Below are 24185 nucleotides of genomic sequence, written 5' to 3'. Positions count from 1 at the left end.
AATCACTTCCTTTAATCTGCTGGCAACGCTCTTACCAGTGCCGCCCAGTATGCCATTAGCTTTCTTCAGAACAAGGGCTCACTGCTGGCTCATATTCAGCTTATTGTCCAACATAACCCCCAGGTCCTTTTCTGCAGAGCTGCTGCTTAGCCAGTCAGTCCCCAGCCTGTACCGGTACAAGGGATTGTTCCATCCTAAGTGCAGGACTTTGCACTTGTTCTTATTGAACCACATGAGATTTCTTTTGGCCCAATCCTCCAATTTGTCTAAGTCTCTCTGTCTCCTAGCCCTACTCACCAGTGTATCTACTACTCCCCCCAAGCTTGGTGTCATCTGCAAACTTGCTGAGGGTGTACTCTATGCCATATTCCAGGTTAATGATGAAGATCTTGAACACAACCAGCCCCAGGACCAACCCTGGGGGCACTCTAATTGATACCCGCTGCCAACTAGACATCAAGCCATTGATTAATACCCTTTGAGCCTGATAGAAACCCAGCTTTTTACCCACCTCACAGTCTATTCATCCAACCCAAATGTCTTTAGCTTCCTTGTGAGAGACCGTATCAAAAGTCATATGACCTAAGAGAAAGGGTGAGGGTTCATAGGACATTCTGCCAAGCCTCACCCATAAATGAATTCCTGCCCATTTAGGTACAATGATAGCAACAGAACCAACCCACATCTCACGCAGCTTTCAGCCAAAGAACAGGGGGAGCAACTGGACCTGTAGGACTGTGCACTGAATTGTGGCCATACCCACATCCCTGTAACAACACCAGGGTGCTAAACCCACAGCAAGGCTGCCATGATGCCGTGATGGGGCATCTACTCCCCCACCTCCTCCACTTTCCATGGAAATGTTGTTGCTGACAAGGAAACAAAAGACCAAACCCTCCAGAAACGCGATGGCATAATAGAGGAAAAAAAAGTGTTTTATTAAAGCCAGACACTCCAATAGAAAAAAGAAAGAGGGTTGGGAGAGTGGGGGGAAATAAAGGAAAGGGGGAAAGAAAAATAAAAAAGCAACCCTTTGTCATTTGGAATTTTCAATTACAATGATCACATTTCTCACAGAAATATCCATGGCATCCATATAGTTTATACATAGAACTACTCTACAGACAGAAGCCGGAGGAGATTTACAAAAACGTACAGAGTCCAGACCTGGCCTTCAGAGCCCGCTCGGGCATAGATATAGGGTTTGTCTTTTTTTTTTTATTTATTTATTTTATTTTTTAAAACAGTTCACAATAAAATTCATGCTAAAGAGACACATGACCTCGTAGAAACCCCAAAACAGCAGCTAAAGAGTTTGTTTTTTGTAATTTTTTTTTGTCCTTTTCATTTTTTTAACCTTTTTTAAACAACATAGAGACACGTACAGCAAAGCGCGGCATGCAGTGGCGGCAGCTTCTCTGCGGAGACATGCATAATGCGGGCGGTGCTTTTTTTTTTTAAAGTCATTTATTAATGTTTTTAAACAGTTTTTCTTGTTCTAAAAGGCGGCATAAAGTGGGTTTTGTTTTGTTGTTGTTGTTTTTTGCTTGTCTTAGCAAACGCCCTAGGATTGTTGTGCCCACAACAGTTGAGTGATGCCATGAAAATGACAGACACACGCACACACGCACACGCATGCTCACGTAGGAAACTAGTCTGATCGCCAACAAGAGGGGTGGGAAATAACCCAACGGAAATGAATTGCAGAAATCAGTGCGTGTCTCCTGACCCACCCCTGACTCCCCCAACCACGGAGCTGTACAAAGCACCACCTCCCAGCAGCGTGATGGAGAACTACTGCACTACTGGGCAAGAATGGCCCCAGTGTCTCTGGCACATGCCCTGCTAATATCAGTGCACAGAGGGAGCATCAGTTCAATGCAGTTGGATGAATCCAAATTAAACTGATTGAAACTAGTGCAACTCTGGGGCAGATGGTCACAGGCCCCAACAGGAATGCAGTGCCCTGCCCAACATGGCCTTGGTGTGGCTCACCTCAGTTTGGTTCAACTGATGCCAGGTCCCACGGGGACACACCTAAGCTGTTTTCAGCTTGTTGCTTCTCTGCTGAGTACCAGGACTGGTCTGCATAGAGATGCTGGGCTGTAGGACATCAGGGCATGAAGCCAAGTGTGAAGGGAGCGTGCCGCCTCTCTGTGCACACTCAAGGCATCTGCATGGGAAGCTACTGTGAATTCACATGTGAGCTGCCTGTATGCCAGCTTCCCCATGCAGATCAGACCACGGCTACTTCCTTCCTGAGGGAAGCCAACTCAAGAGACCTCACGCTGAGTCCATCTTCAGGCAGTGGGGGCGGCACTGACCTAACTGAACTGGTGTCAGAAACACCTCTCATGACAGCAGAGCTGTGTTTGGAGACCAGGCCTTAATACAAAGGCCAGGGATATTATGGTGGAATGGATATTACAGTCCTCCCCCACCCAGGCCAACTACAATTGGTGAGCACAAGGCCTGATCTGCTTCTCCCTGGAGCCATCACACAAAGTGGGTGTGAAACATGACTGTCCTGGACCAGCTGCATTTCACAATCTATTTGCAAAAAAGCAAGTGACTGCCCAGGGGGGGCAGGACACAGCCTAGGCACTGGGGCTCCTGGCACTGTGGCTCTTCCCACCAGCAAGACCCATCCCTATTCTGACATGGGGAGGCTTGGGAGGGTCCAGGGTTCCTGTCTAATCCCTAGCAACAGTCATCAGGTGGATGACACAGCATGTGGCACTGCCCTCCCACAGGCACTTGTCCCGTGGCCAGTGGGGTGACTTCTTTTGGTACAAGCGAGGAAGGCTGTTAGCCAGTGGGTGGGACGGGACAGGGGGGACACCACCTCCCCGAGAAGCTGCGGCTTTGCTACAATATTTCACTTTGGTACCAATAAAAAAAAAGTTAATGCTTCAAGTTACTTCTATTGCTGAGAGGAAGGAGCCATCCCCTTCCCTGTGTCATACAATACTGTCTGCGTTGCAGCCCCCGGAGTTGGGCTAGCTAGGAAGGATGGGGTGACAGGGGGGGAGCGGGGGTGGTGTGACACCTGGCATGCATCTCAGCAGATGCCCACTCTGACCAGGCGGGGAGCTGGAGGTGGGCAGGGATCACCAAGTCTAGACCCCGTGCCCAATGGTCACTAGATGCCAGTCCACAGGGCTGCTACCACCCACACCAAGGTGGGTGTGCCAGGCTGGTGTGGAGATGCTGCTTCCTGCTGTGAGGGGCTGCTCTCCATAGTCACAGGAGTGGGATGAATCCCTCAGTGACCAGAGGCCCCTGCAGTGTTTGCTATCAAAGCCGGCTATCGGTGGCAGGGGCCAGGAGTGAGCCTGGAGCTGGCCCTTTCTTGTTCCCTAGAGGCCAGGCTGAAGCCTGTGCTTATCCACTTCAGTCTGAAAAAAAAGGGAGGTCTGTGGCTCTGATCAAGCCGCACAGCAGTGGCATGCCCAGAGCAGGACAGGCTGTGCTGGCTCAAAGTAGGACCTAGGACCCCTGGAGCTTGGGTGGAGGTGAAGGTTAGGGTGAAGGAGGGGCTGCAGCGGGAGTGTAAAGTATCTCTAAAACAGTCACATCCTCTCAAGAGGGGCAGGGGCAGCTCCTTCCCCTCCCTAACAGCCCTGCTGGACCCCTCCATGGGACATGCCCCTTTCACACCTCCTTTCCTTTCCCTCTCCTCCTGAGCAGGGAAAAGCGCAGACCCCACAGCCCAGCCTGTGATTGACCTCCTGCCCCACAAAGCTTGCATAGACAGACTTCCAGGCTGAGATGCCCTAAGCAGCCCAAGGGTGTTAGACACTCAGATCCCACCACAGCTCAATGGAATTTGAATGCCTAAATCCTTTGTGCTCCTCAGAGGAAGCACCACCTTAAGGGTCAATGGGTTTTAGGGATTGCATGCTGGGGACTGGTTGGGTCCAACACCAAGCAGCACCCAGGCTCGGTGTCCTACAGCATGACAGGGGGCTCCAGGCAGAGATGTTTCTGCCCCTTTCCTGTGGTACTCAGTGCCCTGAATAGACAGCAAGAGGGTGTAGAAGGAACCTATGGTCTCTTGGCTCCCCCACTCGCCAGCTCGACCTCACCTATCCACACATAGTGAGAAGAAGGGGGAAAGACAGCTTGACATGGCAGGGTTAGGTCCTGTTCTTGGGCACTGAAGCCAGAAGATTTGGTGCTTCTCATGCTCCCTTGCCATGACAGCAGAGGGACAGAGAAGTCCCACCAAGTCCATGGCATGTGGATGAAGAGCAGGGGCAGAGGGAGCTCTTGCCAGGATGGCCCGCAGCTAGAGGCAGGTCCCTGCACTGCAGAGCCAAGCTCCACTGACACAACACTGTATCCCAAGACACCCTCATCCCTCCAGCACCGTTTAAAAGGAGTTCATTGCAGCAGCTTCTGTCCATTGGCCTTTGCTCTTCATTGGCATGTCATAAAACCACCTCTTTCCACAAGCCGCTGTCTCTTAGTAGAGCCAATGCAAGGATAACCCCTGTCCAGACATGACAGGGCTCCTACAGCCTGGGCTGTGCTCCCTGGGTCTTAACTTACAGGTCTTAAGCTGCAGAGATTCCCCAATTCAAGCCCACCCAGATGTTCAACATCACCCACAGATGAATGCCAGGGCAAGGCTGGTGGCTATGCCTGGGGCCACACACTCCTCTCCCACCATGCACACCAAGGGGAAAGAGACAGGGAGGGAGGGTTGGAGGAAGAGGGAAGGAAAGGAATGGAAACACAATGTGAGCTTAGCATGAGGGGCAAGGGTCTTCTACGAACCTGACCAACTCTCCATCACAAGGAGCTACAATTTAACCAGGGAAGAAAATCTGCCCTACCCCCCACCCTCTATATACCAGACGTGAAGAGATTTCTTTTATTTTTTTTTAAATATTTATATATATATATTTATATTACGTATATTATATATATATAATATGTAAATATATTTTTAAAACAATATAAAATGTTAAGACACTTCACTTAAATGTAAAGAGTTGCTTTTTGCAATCCAAAGAAATTGCATTATGGTTTGTTGTTGTTCTTTTTTTTTTGGATTTTTTTTTCTCTTTGTTATTCAAAAAAGGCTCGTTCTTTTTATACAAAAATGATTGATATACAAAAAAAGAACGAAAGAAAGGAAGAAAATAAAAAATTAAAAAAAAACCCAAACCAAACCAAACAAAAACCAACAACGAACCAGCCAACAAAAGAAGTGACGAGATCTCATATTCTCATTGTGTATGGACCACGCTCTTTACAATATAGCATTTTTGGACACACACACACACACACACACACACACCCCTCTCGCATAGATTCCCTTAGATATCACCTGTGCTTACATTTTGTTTTTACACTGATAGAGTGCTCCCCCCAACACATACACACACGCTATGTATATTGTACTTTAGTCCAACAAACCTCCCACACACCTGTCTGGTTCCATGCCATGTGCCCTCCTTTCCTTCCTTCTTAGCATCTTCTGAGTCCATGAGCTCCCTATTGTAGCTGGGGTAGTGGGTCTGCTAAACCCCACGTCACCCCACCTCCCTCCCTCCCTCCCTCCCCCCCCCCCTCTTATTCCACCCCCTCACTGTGCTATATAGTGCATTCTAGGCAGTGCAAGGTAATTCCCTTCTCCTACTGTATGCTGCATTCAAACCTTCCCTTGGAAGTGAGTAGCAATAGGCCTCTCACTTTCCACTCTTCTTGGTCTCCTTGGCATGGCAGCCCCTGGCAGCAAAGGGGTGCTCAGGTTTGGTAAAAAACAGCTATTGAACTATGGTGCTTTCCATTACACCAGGTGTGACCAGAGCTGACCATTATAGCTGCCAGAGGGCAGGGTAAGAAACTATCACCCTCCTGCCTCCTCTGTGTCAGCCCTACCACATCCCACCAAGCCCATACAGACCTAACAGGCTCTTGCTGCAGGGACTCAGTGAACAGTCATTAAGCCCAAGCAGTGTATGGCCAGCAAAGGGCTCTTTGTCTATTTTCTCTTGCTTTGGCATCCAATCCCTACTGCCATCCCTTGCTCTGGGCCAGTGTCTCCGTCATGTGAGAGCTGGCACTGACTATACTAGGCTAGAGCTGGAACTGTAGCCCTCAAGGTCCTTCAGGTCACACTGAATATTGCTCAGAAGAGTGGTCCCTTCTCCAGAACCACAATCCCCAGACCCCATCCCCCCATCTGTGGATGGGCTGGAGTGGTCCTAACCCCTCAATCCCTGTGGGGGTCCCAACTCCCCTCAACTTGACCCCATGGCTTACACCCTTGGCCCTTTCCCACCCTTCCCTGTGCTGCATTCGCCTTTCCCCTTCCCTCGTTGCTTTCTGTGAATTCAGCTCCCCTCCCACTTCCCTTAGTCTGACATCATTGGTACCCTGTGGTCTCAACACCTTCGGTTGTCCCCGTCTGCCCTGCATCTCTGCTGAGTTATCACCCCTCCATGCAGTACAGGGGGCTGCCCGGTCCGTTTCTATCTCTCTCGCTACAGCAAGTAACTGCATGAACATTTAAAGTGCTACATTATGAAACTAAGGTGATGGGAAACCTGACTTTCTGCCTCAGGAACTCTTCCTGCCTCATTCAGGCAAACTTTCTTTACCCGTTTCAGCCATATTTCTTGAAATAACATTCTGCGTCCCCAAAATGTACATGCCCACCCTTTGGCCTTTCCAGCTTTGTTGAGAAGTACAAAAACATCTCACACGCTAAACGCTTGCACGTCTTTTCTCTTCTGCCTTTTTTGCACCCAACCCTTGGAAGAAAGAGAGAGAGAAGCAAATGCAGCGTTGACTCGCTGGCTTCTTGCCAACGCAGGCCACGCGCGAGCCATGGCAGCTTTCAACACAGCACTGCCCTTTCGGCAAGTAAACCACAACACCCCATGAAAAAGCTGCTTGCACAGACTCCAAAGTCAAAACACCACTGACCCATGAAGACTTGGCTAGAAGACTGTAGCAGAGTTTCCTACAGGATTAATCACTGTTACAGCTATTAAAAAAGTTAAGGAAAGGAAAACTGAGTAGCAGCAGCATTAACAGTCAGATCTGTAGGTTTCTCAGGCGTCTTCAGAAGCTTGCTTTTTTCCCCCCTTTCCTCCCCCCAACAACCTCCTTCTGCTTTTGTGCCGTTCTCCCTTGAACAGGACGTGGCAGATTCAGATGCCTCACAATGTCCTTGTTGCTTGAAGCTTGTGAAACTGGTGGAGTGCAGTTCTTAGCGCTCTTAAATAAACAGAAAACGCCAGGGTGGAAAAAGGGAGGTGTTGAGAGAAACAAAACAACAACAACAATAAAGAGAAAGAGAAAAAGAGAGAGAGAGAGAGAAAGAAACAGAAAGTGGCAGGTTGGCCATATTGGAGCAGATGAGAAACAGAAGGTCGGCCATACTGGAGTACATGTGAGATAGTAGGTCGGCCATACTGGAGCAGATGTGAGACCGAAGTTCGGCCATAGTGGTGCAGATGTGAGACAGTAGGTCAGCCATATTGGAGCAAGACATTGAAAATAAAAAGAAAGAGGGACACCTGGTGACCTTTCAAGGTGCCTCAAGAAGACAGTCCAAGGGAGAAGTGTAAGGAAGAGAGATGCCAGGCCCCAGTAGGCAGGAAAACAGTTGTATGGGAAGTTGGCAAGGAGGTTTAGAATGAAATGGATGAGTTCCTTGCCCCAAAGGAAGTCAATACAGGGATGGATGTTCTGCCAGAAGTAGTTTTTTCTGAGACTGGATTGGAATTCTCATTCAGCCCACTAGCCTCTTTAGATGATCTAGCGGCCTGGAAAGAAAAGCAAGATTCAAGGAGAAGGAGGAGGAGGAGAAGGGGGGAAAGTCAAACAGTTTTTTTTTTTTTTTTAAAGGAATTTGTTCAGAAGCAGCATTGATTTAGGCCTGAGGTCGAACAGCTGGAAAAGGGTCCACACCACAAACAGAGTACGAGATGAGCTGGTTCCACGGGTTACTGGATGAGGGAAGGAGCATCACCAAAAGGAGAAGGAGAGAGAGAGACACACGCACACACAGAGACAGACAGACATGTGTACGAACACACACACACACACACACACAACACAGAGGCAGGCAGGCAAAGGGGAGACAGGAGAGAAAGGGAGGGAGGGGAGGAACAAGAATTGAAATGTTAGACTGGGCATGCACACTGTGTTAGAACAATGACTATATTCAAGTTAGTTGTGGCACAGCTGAGTTTGGGGGGGCAGGATTCTGTGGAGGGAGCAGGGAGATAGCTGCAGAGGTGCTGTTTATCAGAGCTATCCCACGGTAGTGAACGCGGGGGACAGGTGATCCTCACTGTGTATGAACCGCAGGGGGACATGCCTGAGTTAGGGGAGGAAGAGTGATGTTGAGTGAGTGGGGCTGGGATCTAGCATTTGCAACAGCCAAGGCACACGGGGAATGGGGTCAGTCCTTCAAAACACAACTCTGCCTCCCCTTGCTCCCACCCACCAAGCTGGTTCGTGCTAGGCATGGGGAAGTGTGACAAAAATCACCCCACAACCTGGTGAGGCATTACAAATATGGTCCATGGTGCCCAAGTGAAGCTTGGGGACTGTCTGAAGAGTCAAGAAGGACCTCGGCAGCTGTGTATAACCCTCCGGGAAAGGGGCAAACCCAAGGGGTTACTACACAAGATCCCTCCTCTCTCCTTTTGTACGTGGAACTTGGCAGATTTTGCTATATAGCTGGTTAGAACAACCAGGCATATTTGACCCCCCACCCTCCCTTCCCTCCATATGGCAAGGAGCACCTACAATGAAGGCACCAGGAAAGATTAAAGGTCTGATCCAAAGTCTGCTAGAGGCTGTGGAAGGTTTCCTGTCCACCTCAGCAAGCTTTGTGTCTGACCCCAAAAGCAACAGATGCATGGTGTAGCCAAGAGGGGGTGTTAGTCACAAAGCATTGGCTTCTTTTGGGGACAAGGGGGCATCAATTCAAGGACTAGCATGAAATTGGAAGAGGAAAACTAGCCTGAAAAGACTTTCTGACTACAAGATGCGTTGTGTGTAGTGTGGTGTTTCCTATGGAAAGGAGCTCCACCCCCCTTGCTTGAGGTTTGATAGCTGAGCTTTTCAAAGTCATCAAGGTGACCTGGGTGCCTGTCCCCCATTAATTCTGGGCACCCTCAGAGTCAGTGGGACCTGTGTTTCTCAGCCACTAATCAAGCTAGAATTAGTGACCCAAACCCCTTAGACTAGAGTTCAACATTTTCCAACTTGGTAGACAAACCCCTATAGACAGAGCTAAACATTTCTGTGAGCTGTAGTAACATTTACTCTAAAAGAGTGAAAAAGATGACTCTTTAAAAACAGTGCTAGATGGATATAATTAATCTGTGCACATATTTCATGAGGTTGTTAGAGAACAATTGGTGGGGAAGGGATTGGGGAGAGCAACATTTTCTTTGCTTGGGAATATACTGACATTTTGGATGTTACATGCTATTTGCCCAGTTTCATAGTTTCATAGTAGGTAGGGTCGGAAGGGACCTGAGAAGATCATCGAGTCCGACCCCCTACCATGGGCAGGAAAGAATGCTGGGGTCAAACAATCCTGGCTAGGTGATTATCTAGCCTCGTTTTGAAGACCCCCAGGGTAGGAGTGAGCACCGCTTCCCTTGGAAGTTGGTTCCAGATCCTAGCCGCCCTGACTGTGAACTAGTGCTTCCTGCTGTCTAGCCTGAACCTACTCTCAATCAAATTGTGGCTATTATTCCTAGTTACTCCTGGTAGTGCTCAGGGGAACAGGGACTCTCCCGTTCCCCACAGGTCCCCCCTGGCAAGTTTATAGATGGCCACCAGGTCCCCTCTCAGCCTTCTGTTGTGGAGGCTGAACAGGTTCAGGTCTCATAGCCTCTCCTTGTAGGGCCTGCCCTGCTGCCCCCTGATCATGTGGGTGGCCCTCCTCTGGACCCTCTCAATGCTGTCCACATGCCTGCTGAAGTGCAGCACCCAGAACTGGATGCAGTACTCCAACTGCAGCCTGACCAATGTTGCATAGAGGGGGAGGATCACCTCCTTGGACCGGCTCGTGGACATTGCCTTCCCTGGCCTCCCAGGGCCATGATGTACTGCCTGAGATGCATAGCCTTGGATGAATTTCTAAGGGTAAGTCTAGTAAAGGTTGGGCAAGGCATGAGGAAATGGAGGTTTGTAAGGAAATAAGAGGTCTTAGGCCTCCATGGCTCTTTGAATTATCTACCCCCCCAAAAATATTAGGTGACAGTTGCTGGGGCCTCAGGCTGGATGATGGGACAGTTCAACGTGAATTGCCCATGGGGTGTAACTAGACTGTAGTAGAGACAGGAACGATGAGGCACAGGTTGATGTACCCATGTATGATTTAATCTACCTAACTCAGGGGCCATTAGCAGTGAAACCACCAGGGCAGAGTATGTAGTAGGGGTTCCAATTGGACAGGTATTGCCTATACCAGCAGCTCTCAACCTTTTTTGTACCAGGACCCATTTGTAAACATCGATGGCCAGTCCTGACCCAGTGTCCCTTATTCCCGACCCACTGCCCCCAGGCCCCAGCGCCCCAGTGTGAGGGGCAGGGGGGGTATTTGTGGGGTGGGGGGGTCCCAAGCAGCCCCATGCAGGCTGGAACTCTGCCAGTCTACAAGGGAAAAGCTACAGTTTCCCATGTTTTTCTCCTTTAAACGTGAATCCATTTTTTAAGTTTTTGTGATTGATTTTTCAAGTTTGTTTGTGATCCTTTCATATACTCTTGGACCCACAGGTTGAGAAACACTGACCTATACCGAAGCCTGCACAGACCTACTAATACTAGTTGGTGAGTGAGGTACAAACTGACTCAGGAATGTCTACACTTGTTGCAATGCCAACTCATGGCCTCAGGGTTGTCAGCCTGCAACCTCCACCTTCGCAAAATTTACCAGGCCAGGTATATATGAGGATTGGCATGAGGAATAATCATGTGGCCATGGAAAGTGGAGGTTCCTGACTCCCATCTGTGCCTTTGAAAATCATCCTCCAAAACTTACTCAGCCACAGAAGCGGAAAATACAAAAGTTGTTCCCTCCACATGCTGTTGGAAAGGAAGAATCATGGTGCCTGCTTCGAGCCAGTTCAAGACTTAATGGGGAAGAGCCCTGAATGCAGGGAGGAAGGACATGCAGAGATACACGTTGCCTCACCCATGGAAGGAGCTGTTGGCTCTCAACTGGGTGGCCAGCTAAGCAAGATGGGGCTCGCTTGGACACACCCTTAGTTGTGGTCTCGACAAACAGCACCTGTGCTTGGCTCTAAGAAGCTCTGACACTGGTTAGCATGGGAGAAAACGTGGGGCAAAGGGGCTGGGAGAAAGGGAGCATACCATCCCTGGGGTGGGGTGGGTTGTGCATACATTTTGCTCATAAGATGCTTGCTCATAATTCATTAGAACTTCACTGTGGTTGTGGTGGTGACGGGAGGGGAAAAACTACCACCCTCCAATTCATTTGTTCCTTGTTACAAGAGAATGAGCAAAATCAGGGGGGGTTTTTGTAGGATCAGGGAAGGGTTTGAAACACAGACTAGGGCTGGGGGGTATGGGACATCAAACACGCTTTCCCATGGTGCTGCTGTTCACCATGGGGTTCTGGTAACAGGAAGCTGGGGTGGGCCACTGGTGCTGGAAATGGGTCTAGCAAACAAGGGAGGGTGGGTAGAGAGAGGGGAGAGGGTAAGGCATCAGTCAGGGAAGGAGGGGAAGGCAGGGTGGGTTTAGGGGCTAGAAACTGGCTTTTGTTACCTTGCCTTGTGGCCTGAGTAAGTTGGACAGCCACTGTGAGCACTGTTAATGTCGGCAAGAATACAGAAGCAAGTGAACCCAGCTGCACTCAGTGGCCTCATAGTCAAGAAGCACATTCAATGCTAACGCAGACAAACCCAGTGGAAAGGGGAGGAAAACCATGTGGGAAACATGGCTCTGTTCCAAAGCAAGCATCACCTTCCTCTTCCAGCTGCCCTGGGGCTCTCCCGCCTCCCCGTGCCCTCCTCCCAACACCCCATGCTGCTATTTAACTCCCATGTTGGATGCTGCCCTCAGAGACCATGTGGTCTTGGACTGGCTGCTGCAGAGACCCAAGACCCAATGCCCCTCTTGTCCCTCACTGTTGTGCCATGGAGATGCCCAGCTCCAGACCATAGCCACACTGGGGATGCCCAGGGTGTACTGGGCAAAGATGGGAGGGAAACCAGGATCTGGGATGGGGTGGCAAAAGGGAGGAAGTGAGAGAGAGAGACTTGCCCCTGTGAGGCTCCCACCAGGGTCTTGCCAGTGGAGAGTGCTAGGACTGGTTAACACTGCTGGGTAAAGTCTGGCTGCCAAAGGATCCCATTACAACATTTTAGGATCATTCCCTGAGCTCAGTTAGTTACCCTGAGCTCTGCCTCTGCAAAGCACCAAGTAACTGCTCTGTTGGAGATTGTGCCCAGCAAAAATGCATCCTCCACCTCTCCTCTCACTTCCCATAATTCACCTCTCTTGCCTTCTCTCCCCAAGAAGTCTCTCTTGTAGAGAGTGAAGTTGGCGGAGGTGGGTGGGGAGGTATGGTGCCATTGGAGAAGACTGCCTGCCATAGCCACGTGTGATCTACTAGGGATAAGTGGTGTGGGTTGTGGTATGTCAAGGCTCCTTGGTTCCTGAGAGCAGATCTGGATTCAACAGCCCACAAGATCATTTCATGATGGCACCAGAATTATCTTCTTGCTGTTGCAACCACACTGGGATCTGAAGAGGTTTTAAACATGTTCTAGACTCTAAGAACCCCCTGAGGTCAGGTGTTTGAGGTCTCTCCTTCCTAAAAACGTGTGACCGATGGACTCAGCTCTGCTGAATTGCTAGGAGAAGGGCAGGGATAGAGTGGGGAGGAGGGTGGGGGCTTGGGCAAAATGCAAATCCTACTCCAACTTCATACTACACATGAAATGAGTTTGGCTGGTCTCAGCTCAACGTCCACTTTGGGGGTTGCACAAGCTACCATGTCAGGAGTTGATGGGGCTAATTGCACATGTCCCCCATATCCCCAAAGATCTCCCCACATAAACAGACACTCCCACCCAGGCCTGGGCCAGGCTCAAGCAAGGTGAAAGGCCATAACAGAGATTCCAGGTGCCTTAAAGCAAAACCTGCCCTGAACAGGATGGGACCTGACTGTTGATGTGGAGCTGTGCAGTCACATCACAGACTCTTGGGCAAGATCACCATTATCCCCAGCACTCCCAACCTCATCCCACCCTGGAACAGCTGGCCAAGGAAAGCAGGAATCCTAACTAGTCTTCAGCTTGCCCTGATGAGCAGAGATGCTGCTCTAGAGATAAACTACCTGCTGTTGTCCCTGGATCCTCATGTATTCCATTCTCTGCTTTATGTGTTTGCTTTTGTCTGGGCTGCCCTGCTGACTCTGCTTCAGTCTGGAGCCCGGATTCACCATCTTCATGGCTGGAATGGAAACGCCGCCACTCTGTTGAGACACAGAGGAGTTGGGGTTGGAAACCAGCAAGCAAATAAATCAGACAAATGTGTCCGTACCTTTGTCGATGCTGCAGGTCCCAGGCATGGGAGGCAGCTGGTTAGGCTCACTTCTCATGAGAAGGGCTCAGCTGTCTGTCTCAATGGGATTCAGAGGGCTGGCATGAAGCCGGTGCCTGCCACTGAAGCCCATATAGGGTAAGCTCTGCAGAAGTGCTCGGCATGATATTTTTCAGTGGGAGCAGAGCTACGCCCATGCTAAGTGCATTTGAAAGTCCCACCCATAGCGGACCTAAGTGCTGCACATGCTATATAGTGGGGTGATTGAGAGGGGCTGTTCCCCTGTGTTCGCCTTTAAGTCCCTAATACAGCAGCGCAATGGACTTGATTGCATGACTGATGATGGGTGATCACATACCCTGGTGTCATTTACATTGGTTTTACACAGCAATGTAAATAACATTCGGAACAGGAAGGGCCAGGCTCACAAGTACGGGGGAGGGGGTTGCTGAATGCAACAGGCAGCTGTTACTGTACCTTGCCACCAGGTGGCTGGAGAGCAGATAAATAACCTGGATGTCTTCAGCAAATGAGTGACTATTCCCCCAGAGTTAGACAGATAGCACCTTGCACCAGTGTAACTTAACCTAGTAAAATTCTACCCTTGTTTCTCTCTTGGCTCATTCTCCAGCAGACTGAGCAAACTCATGCCACTCAAGATGTCTGCCTGCTATCTTTCTACACCAGTGTAATCTTAATGTTAACTTTAAATTGCAGGGGTATAAACATCTTGTTTGTCTATGGTTTGATTCTCTGGGTCTTTCTGCCATTTGATCCAACTTGTGGTGTCCCCCAAGCCCGTGTGCTTTTCTTTGATGTTACCTCTCTGTTAATGTTCCCAGTGCTACAAAAGGTAATAAAGATGAGGTAACAGGCCTTGTTTTCCTACTGCACAGTTGTGCAGACATACTGTTCCCTGGGCTAAGACAAGGGGAAAGCCCAGCTAGAGTTGCCAGCTCTTGTGAGCATGAGTCTTTAGCTGTTTGATACTCTGATCAGCATCCCAGCTTCTGGAGTCATAAGATCACAAGAGAACATCAGCTCCTCCCTTGCTTGCTCCAAGGGCCTTATGGCTGAGGGCAAGCAAAACTCAGGGGCATCCAACCCCAAGCTTCTGGGCTTGGGCCTGCAAATAGGATGCCTGCCAAAGGATTTGGAAACATCTGAAGCCCCAGGTGCGGGTGAAGGCTGTTTGCTAGTAGTAGGGCCATTTATGGTTCTGGACTCGTGGATTCAGCATTAGGCTAATTTGGCCTTGGACACAAATTAATTAAAAAAAAAAATGGTTTTAAACAAAGGGAAGCTTTTGTCTTTTAGGATGGCAGAGGGGAAGAAAGGAAAGGCTTGAAACTGTAACCTCTGTGGGAGCCCAAGTGTTCATGAGCCTGGAGACAAAAAAACCAAATCCAAAATCATATAATGATAATAATTATATATATATATATATATTCAGGATTTTTGAAGGCTCAAAGCCAGTAAGCCATGGCACAACCCTCCACATTTTGCAAACATCTCCAAATGCTATGTGTCCAAGGCAAAACACAGGGTTCAAATGTCCTTCAACTTTGGACTCTTTCAAAATTGAGATCTAGATGTTGTGGCAGGAGCCCATCTGTGATCGGTAATTCAACACCATCAGCCATACCTACCCTTTCTGCTAGAGCCCTAGCTATCTCCTGGGTTTGAGGACTGGCAAAAGTCATGTGAAACTTACCACTAACTGTGTGATGCAAACATAAGGAAGGGCTGGGGGTAATCACTGAAAACAGCAGCAAAAGGAGAGCAGAGGGCATGCATCCCAGCTGGATGACGGGATGCATACGGAAGAAAAAGGGAGACAGACGATTTCAGACAGAAGCAGAATTCAGAGAAGAATTGGTGGTGGTGGAGGAAATAAAAGACATTTTTTATTAGCTATATACAGGTTGACATACAAAGGCTGATAAGAACAACAGAGGGGAAAGAAGCTCCATCTGTAAGCAGAGGTCCATTAACTTTTGTGGATATTGTGGATGCTACCAAGCAATGGGAAGTAACTGATAACAGCAAAGTATATCCCTCATTATTTCCCAGGCCGTGTGCTAGCATTCCTGCTGTCCACAGACAAACTGACTTCTCAGTGCCTCCTTCAAGTTCTTCCTTCTTGAAACCTGCACTCCTCCTTCCAAGTTCCTTGCAGACTGCTACAATCATTATAGAAAGTCACTAGCAGATGTGGGATCAACTACAGTGAGCAACATAAATGGAGCTTTTTTTGGTTCAGGCTTTCAGAGCACTCTGCTGACATTTATGCCAGGGTTAAGCATCTCTCTCGGGCAGAAATCTATGGACAAACAACATCTATTAAATAACAGCACAGACAGTAAGGTGGTAAAAGAGGGCATGAGTCTAAAGGGCTGGGCTCTGATGAAAGGAGTTTATGCGCTGGGGGCAGTATAAAAAGTACTGAATAGGAGTGTGCATATGTGTATATGTGGCAGGCTATCTTATCGATACCCATGTCTGAGTTGTTTTCCCTGCTCCTATCCCCATGGTGGATAGGTTACACTTGACACACACACAGAATACCAGATCTGAGCATACAGCTCTGCTTTACCACATGTCCATTCCTGACCTGCTTAACTTTGCTCCATAGGCATCTGATTCAGGGGCAACCTGGGAGCTGCACCATTTTTAGTTTCCTGAAGACTAAATAGAACCCAGCAGAACAAAGGAATCCAACTGCCTGACTGAGCTACAACTTCCCCGGCAGTGTGCTGGCGGTGGATGCTGACCCTTCTGGTCGGTGTCCTGAGTAGGGACAGGTGTGAGCTGTTCTGACCCAGTCCAGCCCTCAACTACCACAGACCTTTGGATGAGGGAGTTTTTTTCATTCTTGCTACTGATCAGCAATCAAGTGATCCCATCTGAGCTAAATGGCCTCCTGTTTCAGGCTCTGATTTTGTTGCTGTTTGTGAAGCACCCAGGCCCATTTAAACCCTGGTGCTATATCAGACATAAAACCCATGCACTTGATTTGCATTTACGCAGCTCTGGTGGAGTAGCAGGGGCTCACAATAGGAGTAAATTGCAGATCTACCCACTTTATACAGCCAGAAAAATGTAAAGGGGTCTGAGTGTAAATGAGAAGCAGTCCCACCATAATTAGTACAAATGAAAAAAGGATTCATTCACAAAAGCTGATTGTTAAAAAAGGAAAAAGCTGACTCCTGACTGGCTGAGCATTCCCCCCACCTTTTATCAGCTATTCAGAAGGTTGAGTGGCTGCTGCATATTCCAACTGAAACCAATTTGGATAGCTTCAGGGAGCTGGCATTGTGATTTAATTAGGAGAAACATCTGCTGCTTAACGCTGACACTTAAATTGCAGTTAAGTTAGAAAAGTGCTTATGCAAAAAAAAAAAAAAAAAAAAAGAGCCACCTTCATTCAGCAAATTCAGCCCTTGACTGTGCTGAGAACTGTCATGGGCTTCCTGTGCTAAATTAACACCATGACAGCCTGTACATTTTTGGAAGAGAGAGCTAGGTTCTTCTCTGCCTCATGCATTATGTGACATCAGTGTCTGGGTTTCTGGTTCTTTGTTACAAGTGAGGACATGTAAGCCAGTAAGGACAAGACCTGAACCCTCTGGTTCCAGAGCTGAGTGGCAGGCATGAGCCCTTCTGCCTTTTTACTTATTAATAAAGCAGATCTAACATGGACCCCGAGAACCCCTAGAGATGCAATAACCGTGGAACCACACAATGCAGAGAAGTTTCCTTTAAACAAACTCCGATTTTGCCTCTGTAGCAAGGGCACCAAGGGCACCCTGTGATTTACCCAGATTACAGTCTGAGCTACATGAAAGCTTGATCTGTTAGGACCTGTCTTCTTCCACAAAAGCTGTGACCCAGCCTGTTGCTAAGGCCTGGAGGTGAATGTCTCTGGTGTCTTCTGCTTCTTCCTCCTCACACCTGACTTCCTGCCTCAGGGTGGTTCTACAGCCAGTGGGACATCCAACTGCCTACCCACAATGTAAAGATATATCCAGCATCCAGAGAGCCCTTTGCAAAGCAGAGAGACAGTCAGATCCAGAGGTGGTTAAGTTATTGAACACACTCCTCAAGGAGGAAATACTGCTCTAGGTCAGTGCCTGAAGCACTCATGAAATGCTACCCAGTCACCCTTGGGTAGCACCAGAAACTGGCTGCAGTGGAGTTGGATTACTGACTGTGGTCTTACCCAGCACTAAAATAAAGCTGAGGCATGGGGGGCCGGATCATAGAGGTGGGATGGTGCTCATGAGGGAGATGCAGGCAAAAATGCCACGTGAGTCAGCTGGTCTGTAAAATACATGGGCTCCATTACAATGGTGGCTCCTGCCAGTCTGTCCACATGATGGAGAAGGAGAAGAGAAGACTACCTCCAGGTGAGGCTGAATTCACAGGAAGAGGAGAAGAGGGGGTGGAGGAAGAGAAGGCATCAGATGGAATCTGAAGGCAGAGCAAAGCAAGAGGAATAACAGAAAATAAACCTGAGGACCGTGGAGTGGGAGCTGCGGCTTGGGTAGCAGAGGTGGCTTAGTCCTGCTTGGAGACAGTGCCTTGGGTGCATCCTCCTTGTCCCATCCTAAATCCAGGGGGGTGGGTTCCACCATCTTGTCACTCTGGTAATTTTGACTGACACCCCCGGGGTCTTTCCTTGTCCCCTTGCTGGAATCCCCAGAGCCCATTTGTCCCAGAAGCTCTTTAGAGAATATAAATTCAGCTGACGAGTGGCCACTGATTTCATTAATGGTCATCTCCAGTTCACGAATTGTTTCTTCAAGGCTGTCTAGTCTTTGGTACGTGCCTTCACAAATCTTGTTGCTGCGTAAGGTCATAGAGTGGACCAGTGGTGTTTCCTCCTTGGCCTTGTCTTCCAGGGCTAGGGTGTATTCTCTCTCTGCAGGTTCCCCTCCTGTATTTGAGTCTGCTTTGGCCCCCTCTCCGTCAGTAGGTGCGTCTAATATTCTCTGTCCCAATGTTATTCTATACTCAGTGGTTCTTGGGAGATTAGTGAGTTGATCCTTCAGAAGTGGTGCCTTGCACTGTTTAGTCACCTGATGTGTCGGACCTCTGCCATGGAAAGATCTTGGCTTTGGCACAGGATACTTTGGGATCGGAAATCCCACAAGGTCTTCCCTTTGTGCCTCCTTGCAGAGCCTGCTAGGGTCTTTAGAAGGAGGTGGTGTCCTCCCTGAGTTTGAACTGGCTCCTCTGGCACTGGGTTCTGTCACATCACTGCAAAATCCCACAGCTGCGTTTGATCCTTTGCTTTCATCACCAGCAGAAGGGAACTTTCTGCCTACAGCTTTAAGATCGGTGGCTTCTTCCTTGAGAATGAGAGGTTTGTTGTCCAAGCAGACAACCAACCTGTGGGCAGAAGTGTCTCTGCTGTCTTCCTCTCCAACTCCAGCATTCAAAGCCAAGACTTCTCCTTCTCTCTCCTTCACCAATTGGCTAATAACTTCATCCATGGACAGAGGCTGGGTTCTGGCATTTGTTATGAGGAAGCCTGTGGTCTCTCCTTGTGCTATATAGCAGTGCCCCTGAGATGAAATTCCTTCCTGCTGGAAGGGTAGTGTTTCAGTGTGTTTAGATGTTGGTGGAGCCTCAACCTGGAAGCCAGAGAGCAACTGCATGCAAGTATCATTTTCCTTTTCAGTCCAGATCTCAGCACTGCTTTGCAATAGCTCCAACCCTTCAGAGTTTCTTTTAATTTCTGTCCTGGTCTCTACAGATGCAATATATGGAGATCCTCTCATTCTGGTCTCTCTAATGTTGGACTGGTTATTGCATTGAAGGCTGGTTACCTCTTCGGCCTCCTCACATTCTCCTTCAGGTGACGGTGGCTCAGACACCCACTGGGTGAGGATAATCTGGGGGAGGGAGAAAGCCATGCTGGCTGGGGGCTGTGGAGAATCCAGCTCCTGTGTGGAAAATTCACAGGCAAATTAACAGCTGGTGGAGAACTGGAGACCTTAACCAGGTAAATAAGCAAAGTGCTTTCTAGGCCAATAGTGTGCTTTCTAGAGGGCTTTCTTGTCCCACCAGCCATGGCCAGGTCTGCCGACCCTAGCTACCCACATGGTTTGTAATCACAGACTAGCCTTGCATGTTGATCCTACTATTATAGCCTGCGAGTAAAGGACTTCCCTAAGAATGTGTTTGACTCATAACAGTTTATGAGGGAGCTGTTCATATTCCCACCTGGTTAACTGAGTGTGGTCAAATGAAACAATTATTCTGAGTTTAAAAGTGGGAGGGGCTTACTGCCTGTCACCTGATCCACAGTAATTGTTTTGTCTGTCTGCTCTAGCCTGAGATAAATGGAATTTAAACCAGGTCAGTTCACCCTTGAATGAAACAACAGCTAAATTATGATGTTTTAGCTTCCACTTCCTGCAGGATTGAGCAGATGCATGAAACAGGTACTGCAGTCACGTTGCTACGTGGCAAGCCCCCTCACTTTGAGCTCAGTTACAGTTGTTTCCCTTATCCATACCTCAATAACCAGTTAGGAGAGAAGTGTTGTGGTCTGATTTTCACAGGTATGTGGGTGCCTGGAGACACAAATAGGAGCCTAGTACAATTTTCAACTTGCCTAAGCAGGTGGGAGAAGTCATCAAGACTTCAACCCCAAACTGGCTGGAATGCTTTTGTAAATTCCTCTTGCCATCTGCATTCATTTTTAGGCACTTTTAAATGCCACTGTTAATCTGGCCCTTAGGGCCTGATGCTGAGCCCCCTTTCAATAGCATATGTCAGGAGGAACAAGAACTATGCAAGTGCAAGAGAAAGGAGAATTAGGCTGTTTTGGGTTGCATGAGGCCCAGGAAGGGGTACTATGTAGTCAGATCAGTCACTGTATGGTCTGAAATAAGATGCAGTGGGGCACCAGTTCTTGCAACCCATGGGATGTAGCAATAAAGCCCCAATGAGGAGGAAATCTCCAGAGATGGGGTTGATAAGATGATTGTTTCCCTCCTCCTGGATGCTATGAAATTACTACTGCAAAGTGGAGGCATGGGGGACTGGGAGTGCACCTGGGCTGCACCCAGGAGAGAAGCCATTATGCAGAAGGCACGGTGGGGGTGACCTCTAGACACGAGACTTCCCTCATTTGCATTGTGGGGATTGTTAAAGAAGCCTAGTTAGAACAGCCCAAAGTGCTTACCTGGCTAGGTGGGGCGCAGCATCCTGGGGGATTCAGTGTGCTGGAGTTCAGCCGAGCACCGCACCGGCTGGCTCCTGCAGCCTAGTGGCAGAACAGGGCAACAAGATGGTTATCCTGCACTTCCTGACAGCCCCAGCTGGGACTGCCCGGCTTCCTGGGCCTCGGGGCCTGGGTGGGTGGGTTGCAGGGAGCAGCCCCACCTGGGTAAGTTGTCCCGATAGAGCATGTCTCATTCTCTCCCCCCCTGGGATTGCAGGCACCATCAGAGGCAGATGGGGGAAGAAGAGAAAAATGATAGAACTGGGCGCTAACATCCAGGGCTAGCACTGAGCCTGACTCAAGCCTCTGGATCCAACCATTGACACAGGGAGTGAAGGACATTTCTGCTTCCCCTGTGGGACAGGGTGGGTTCACCCAGCAGGTGGAGATTCAGGACCCCCCCACCAAACATAGACTCGATGCACTGTGTGTTGTGGGGATCGGCATGGTGTACAGCCTCCACCAACCACGAGTCCCACGCAGGTAGGGGAGCGTCCCAGAGAGGTAGCGCAGAGGCAGGAGATGCTAGGAGAAGGATTGAAATGGAGAAGAAGAGATCAACGCAGACAGAGATGCTGGGGTGGAAGCAGAGTGGAGGACATGGTGCCAGTCAGCGTGACATCTCAGCCTGGTCTAGCAGAGCCCCACACCCGCCGGGCTCCCTGCTTGTTGACGACTCCAGTCAAAATGGTGCGTAGATGCAGGAAGTGCCTTGGCGATGTCTCCACAGCCAACACCCCATTTGCCAGCCCCTCTGGGCAGGGGAAGAGGGGCAAGGCATGTTGCTTTGATCTACCCCTTATCTGGATGGGAGAAGCAAAGGATGGGACTATCTTTGATTTTGGGAAGGAAGGAGGGAGCCCACAGGCTCAGCTGACCTGGCTTGTCACTTCTTGAGGTCTGGGCACCAACTGGGGGTAGGTAAGTGCCAGGACTGACCCCCTTGGATTGGAATTCAGCTGGCACCTAGGGCTGTCTCTTCCATGGCTCCAATGCCTGGTTTGATTTCAAGGAAAGCTACTCTGTGTGGCAACAGCAATGATGGGGTCAAGGGGAGCTGAGCCACAAGCAGCCAAGGAGGGGCCTCACCCCCACACCAGCTGGGTACCTGTCTTGCTTGCACTCCTCCGTCTCTGTACCCAAGCTTTTCCCTTACCCTCCCTCTGCCACAGGCTCCCAGGTGCCTGTCTCTTCCTCCACCCTGACAGAGCCAGGTTTCTTTCCCCAGCCCATCTCTTTACCACCCGAGCCCGCTGTGTCATGCCCTCCCTGGCATGGCTCTCAGCTGGCTCCCTACTTCCTGGTTTCCTCTTCACCCTGCCCAGTCCTTGCTATGCACTCAGGCCATCTTCATTCCCCAAGCTGCAGGTCCTTGGAAGGCAGGTGGGCAGGGGTAGGGGCAGCACTGAGGCCAGGCCTGTCTCATCCTTCTGCCCACTTGGGAGTGTGGTCTTGCAAACACGTAAGACTGTCCTACCCCCTTGGTGCCTCCCACCACCCAAACCCCCACCCATCCCCACTCAATCATGCACTAGGAGCGTGCATGACCTGGATGCAGCATGCATCACAATCCCAAGCCCTCCCCATGGCAGAGATGGGTGAGTGAGGCATCCTGTGTTCAGTGGTAAGACCAGTGCAGCCCTACAGCCTGCCCTGCCAAGCTCTGGCTGCTTCCCAACAGCACCAGCACCCACTATGTGTCCCCCTGCCTCCTGCCCACACTTCCCCCAGCCAGTTGGTTGCACAGATAGGCCCCTAGAAAAGCCTCTGGAGATGAGGGTGGTTAGTGCTCAGCTGTGTGCCGTGTCAGTACTGTACACACCCATGTCAGTGAGTGATGTGGACATGGTGAGGAGCCATTAGTTTGTTAATTTAGAGAAGATGCGCGGGAGAGTTAAAAGGGGGAGGAGACAGGAGAGAAGGCCAGTTAGAGGTGCCAGTGCCAGTCAGCCAGGTGGAGGAGGGAGGTGCAATCAGGCACAAGCTGTTACCTTCCATCCTTCGCCTGCAACAGTGGCCCCATTGGGCCACATGTCCACGGTACCAGTAGAGACGGCAGCCGCGAGCTGATCGCAGCGGAACTTGGGAATGAATGGGGAGGCAGAGCTTCTCTGAAACACCTGGGGAGTCAAACACGGTGGGACGGGGACAGAGAAAACACAGTGAGGCCTCTGGAGAAAAACACCTGCCCTGGTCCTGCCCTTGCCCAGCTAAGCAGAGAGGCATGGGGCTGAAGTGCTGATGCTGACCTGTCAGCGGCAGGCAGAGCAATGGGTGTTTTCAGTGGTGCGCTGGTGAGGTGCATGTGTTAAAGGAACAGTTCAGAATCCAGCTGCGGGACTGCGCCTCTCTCTGCTCCCCTGTGACCCACCCCCACCACACATACACACAAGCGTTCACTGCATGTGCATACACACACACACACCGAGCCTCACAGCTCTTCCCCAGGGAATGGGGGATTGTACAAGGGAAGCTATCTGCCCCCTAGACACCAGCAGGGTTTGCAAAGTACTAAGTGTGGCACAGGGTCCCCACAGCTCTAATCGCAAGATGTGGCACTTTTTTGCTACCAAGGTTGTGACCTGGCCAATATACCACACTCAAATCGCCAGCAGGTTGGCCTCACAAGCTTTTTGTAGATAGGGCTGGATTGGGGCCACTGGCATAACCCAAACTCAGTGCTCTGTGTGGCTCACATGATGTACCAAGAGGCATAATCTCTCAGTTAATAAGCCATGAAGGAGTTCAAAGGAGCTCAAAGAGAATCGTAAACAACTAGCAGTGACCAGCAGAATGGGCACAAGCCCCACAGCCCTCAACACTGTCCACTAGACACAGGACAGGAACAGGCTTCCGGGCAGATTTCGGGTCCCACCATGACAGCCTCAGAATGGATTTTCTCAGTGTCCCTTGGTGCTCGGGGTTCTCATCCTAGCTGGGGACAGAAGGAACCCCAAAATCTCAACCTGGGCCTTGAAGGGGCTTAAAAGATTATTCCCAAGGCTAGTCTGAAGTGCTATGGGGCTGGGGTCACCGCTAGAGCCAAGTGCCCAAACTATCTAGCCTGCTGGTCCCTGGGAGAGCATAACGAGACAATGCCAGCTCTGTTCATTGTCCCCTTCCACAAAGTGGAGCTGGAGTGAGGAGCACAGATGATACATAAGACCCCTCTAAAGAAGCTTGGCTATAGAGAGAAGAGAAAGCACTTCCGGAGTCTCCCTGGAAGAGGAAGCCTTTCCTTGCATGCATCCTGGGAAATAGGCCTGAGCCTGCCCTCGCTGAGACAGAGCAGAACCAGCCCCTGGGCACTTCAGGGAATGTGAGTGGTCCTGGACTAGGGTCCTAGTGTACCCTGCTGAGCCCTGGCCTGGCCCTCCCCTTTGGCTGT

The 24185-nt window shown here is 49.8% G+C and overlaps 1 protein-coding gene across 1 annotated transcript in view; it reads right to left on the bottom strand.

Annotated features, from left to right (window-relative positions):
- Positions 1-5586: 5586 nt before the first annotated feature.
- The window catches only part of SRCIN1 (SRC kinase signaling inhibitor 1), a 205837-nt gene continuing 187238 nt past the window's right edge, over positions 5587-24185 (bottom strand). Inside the window, exons 18-19 of the mRNA XM_059727015.1 lie at positions 13355-13492; positions 5587-7787 (exon numbers count right to left, since the gene is read on the bottom strand). Coding sequence (XP_059582998.1) covers positions 7653-7787; positions 13355-13492 — 273 coding nt within the window. The 3' untranslated portion in view covers positions 5587-7652. The remainder of the gene's footprint in view (positions 7788-13354; positions 13493-24185) is intronic.

This window comes from Alligator mississippiensis, chromosome 4 (genome assembly GCF_030867095.1).
Source record: "Alligator mississippiensis isolate rAllMis1 chromosome 4, rAllMis1, whole genome shotgun sequence".
NCBI lineage: Eukaryota > Metazoa > Chordata > Crocodylia > Alligatoridae > Alligator > Alligator mississippiensis.
Note: the sequence above shows the minus strand (reverse complement) of the source record. Positions and strands in the feature narration are given on the sequence as shown.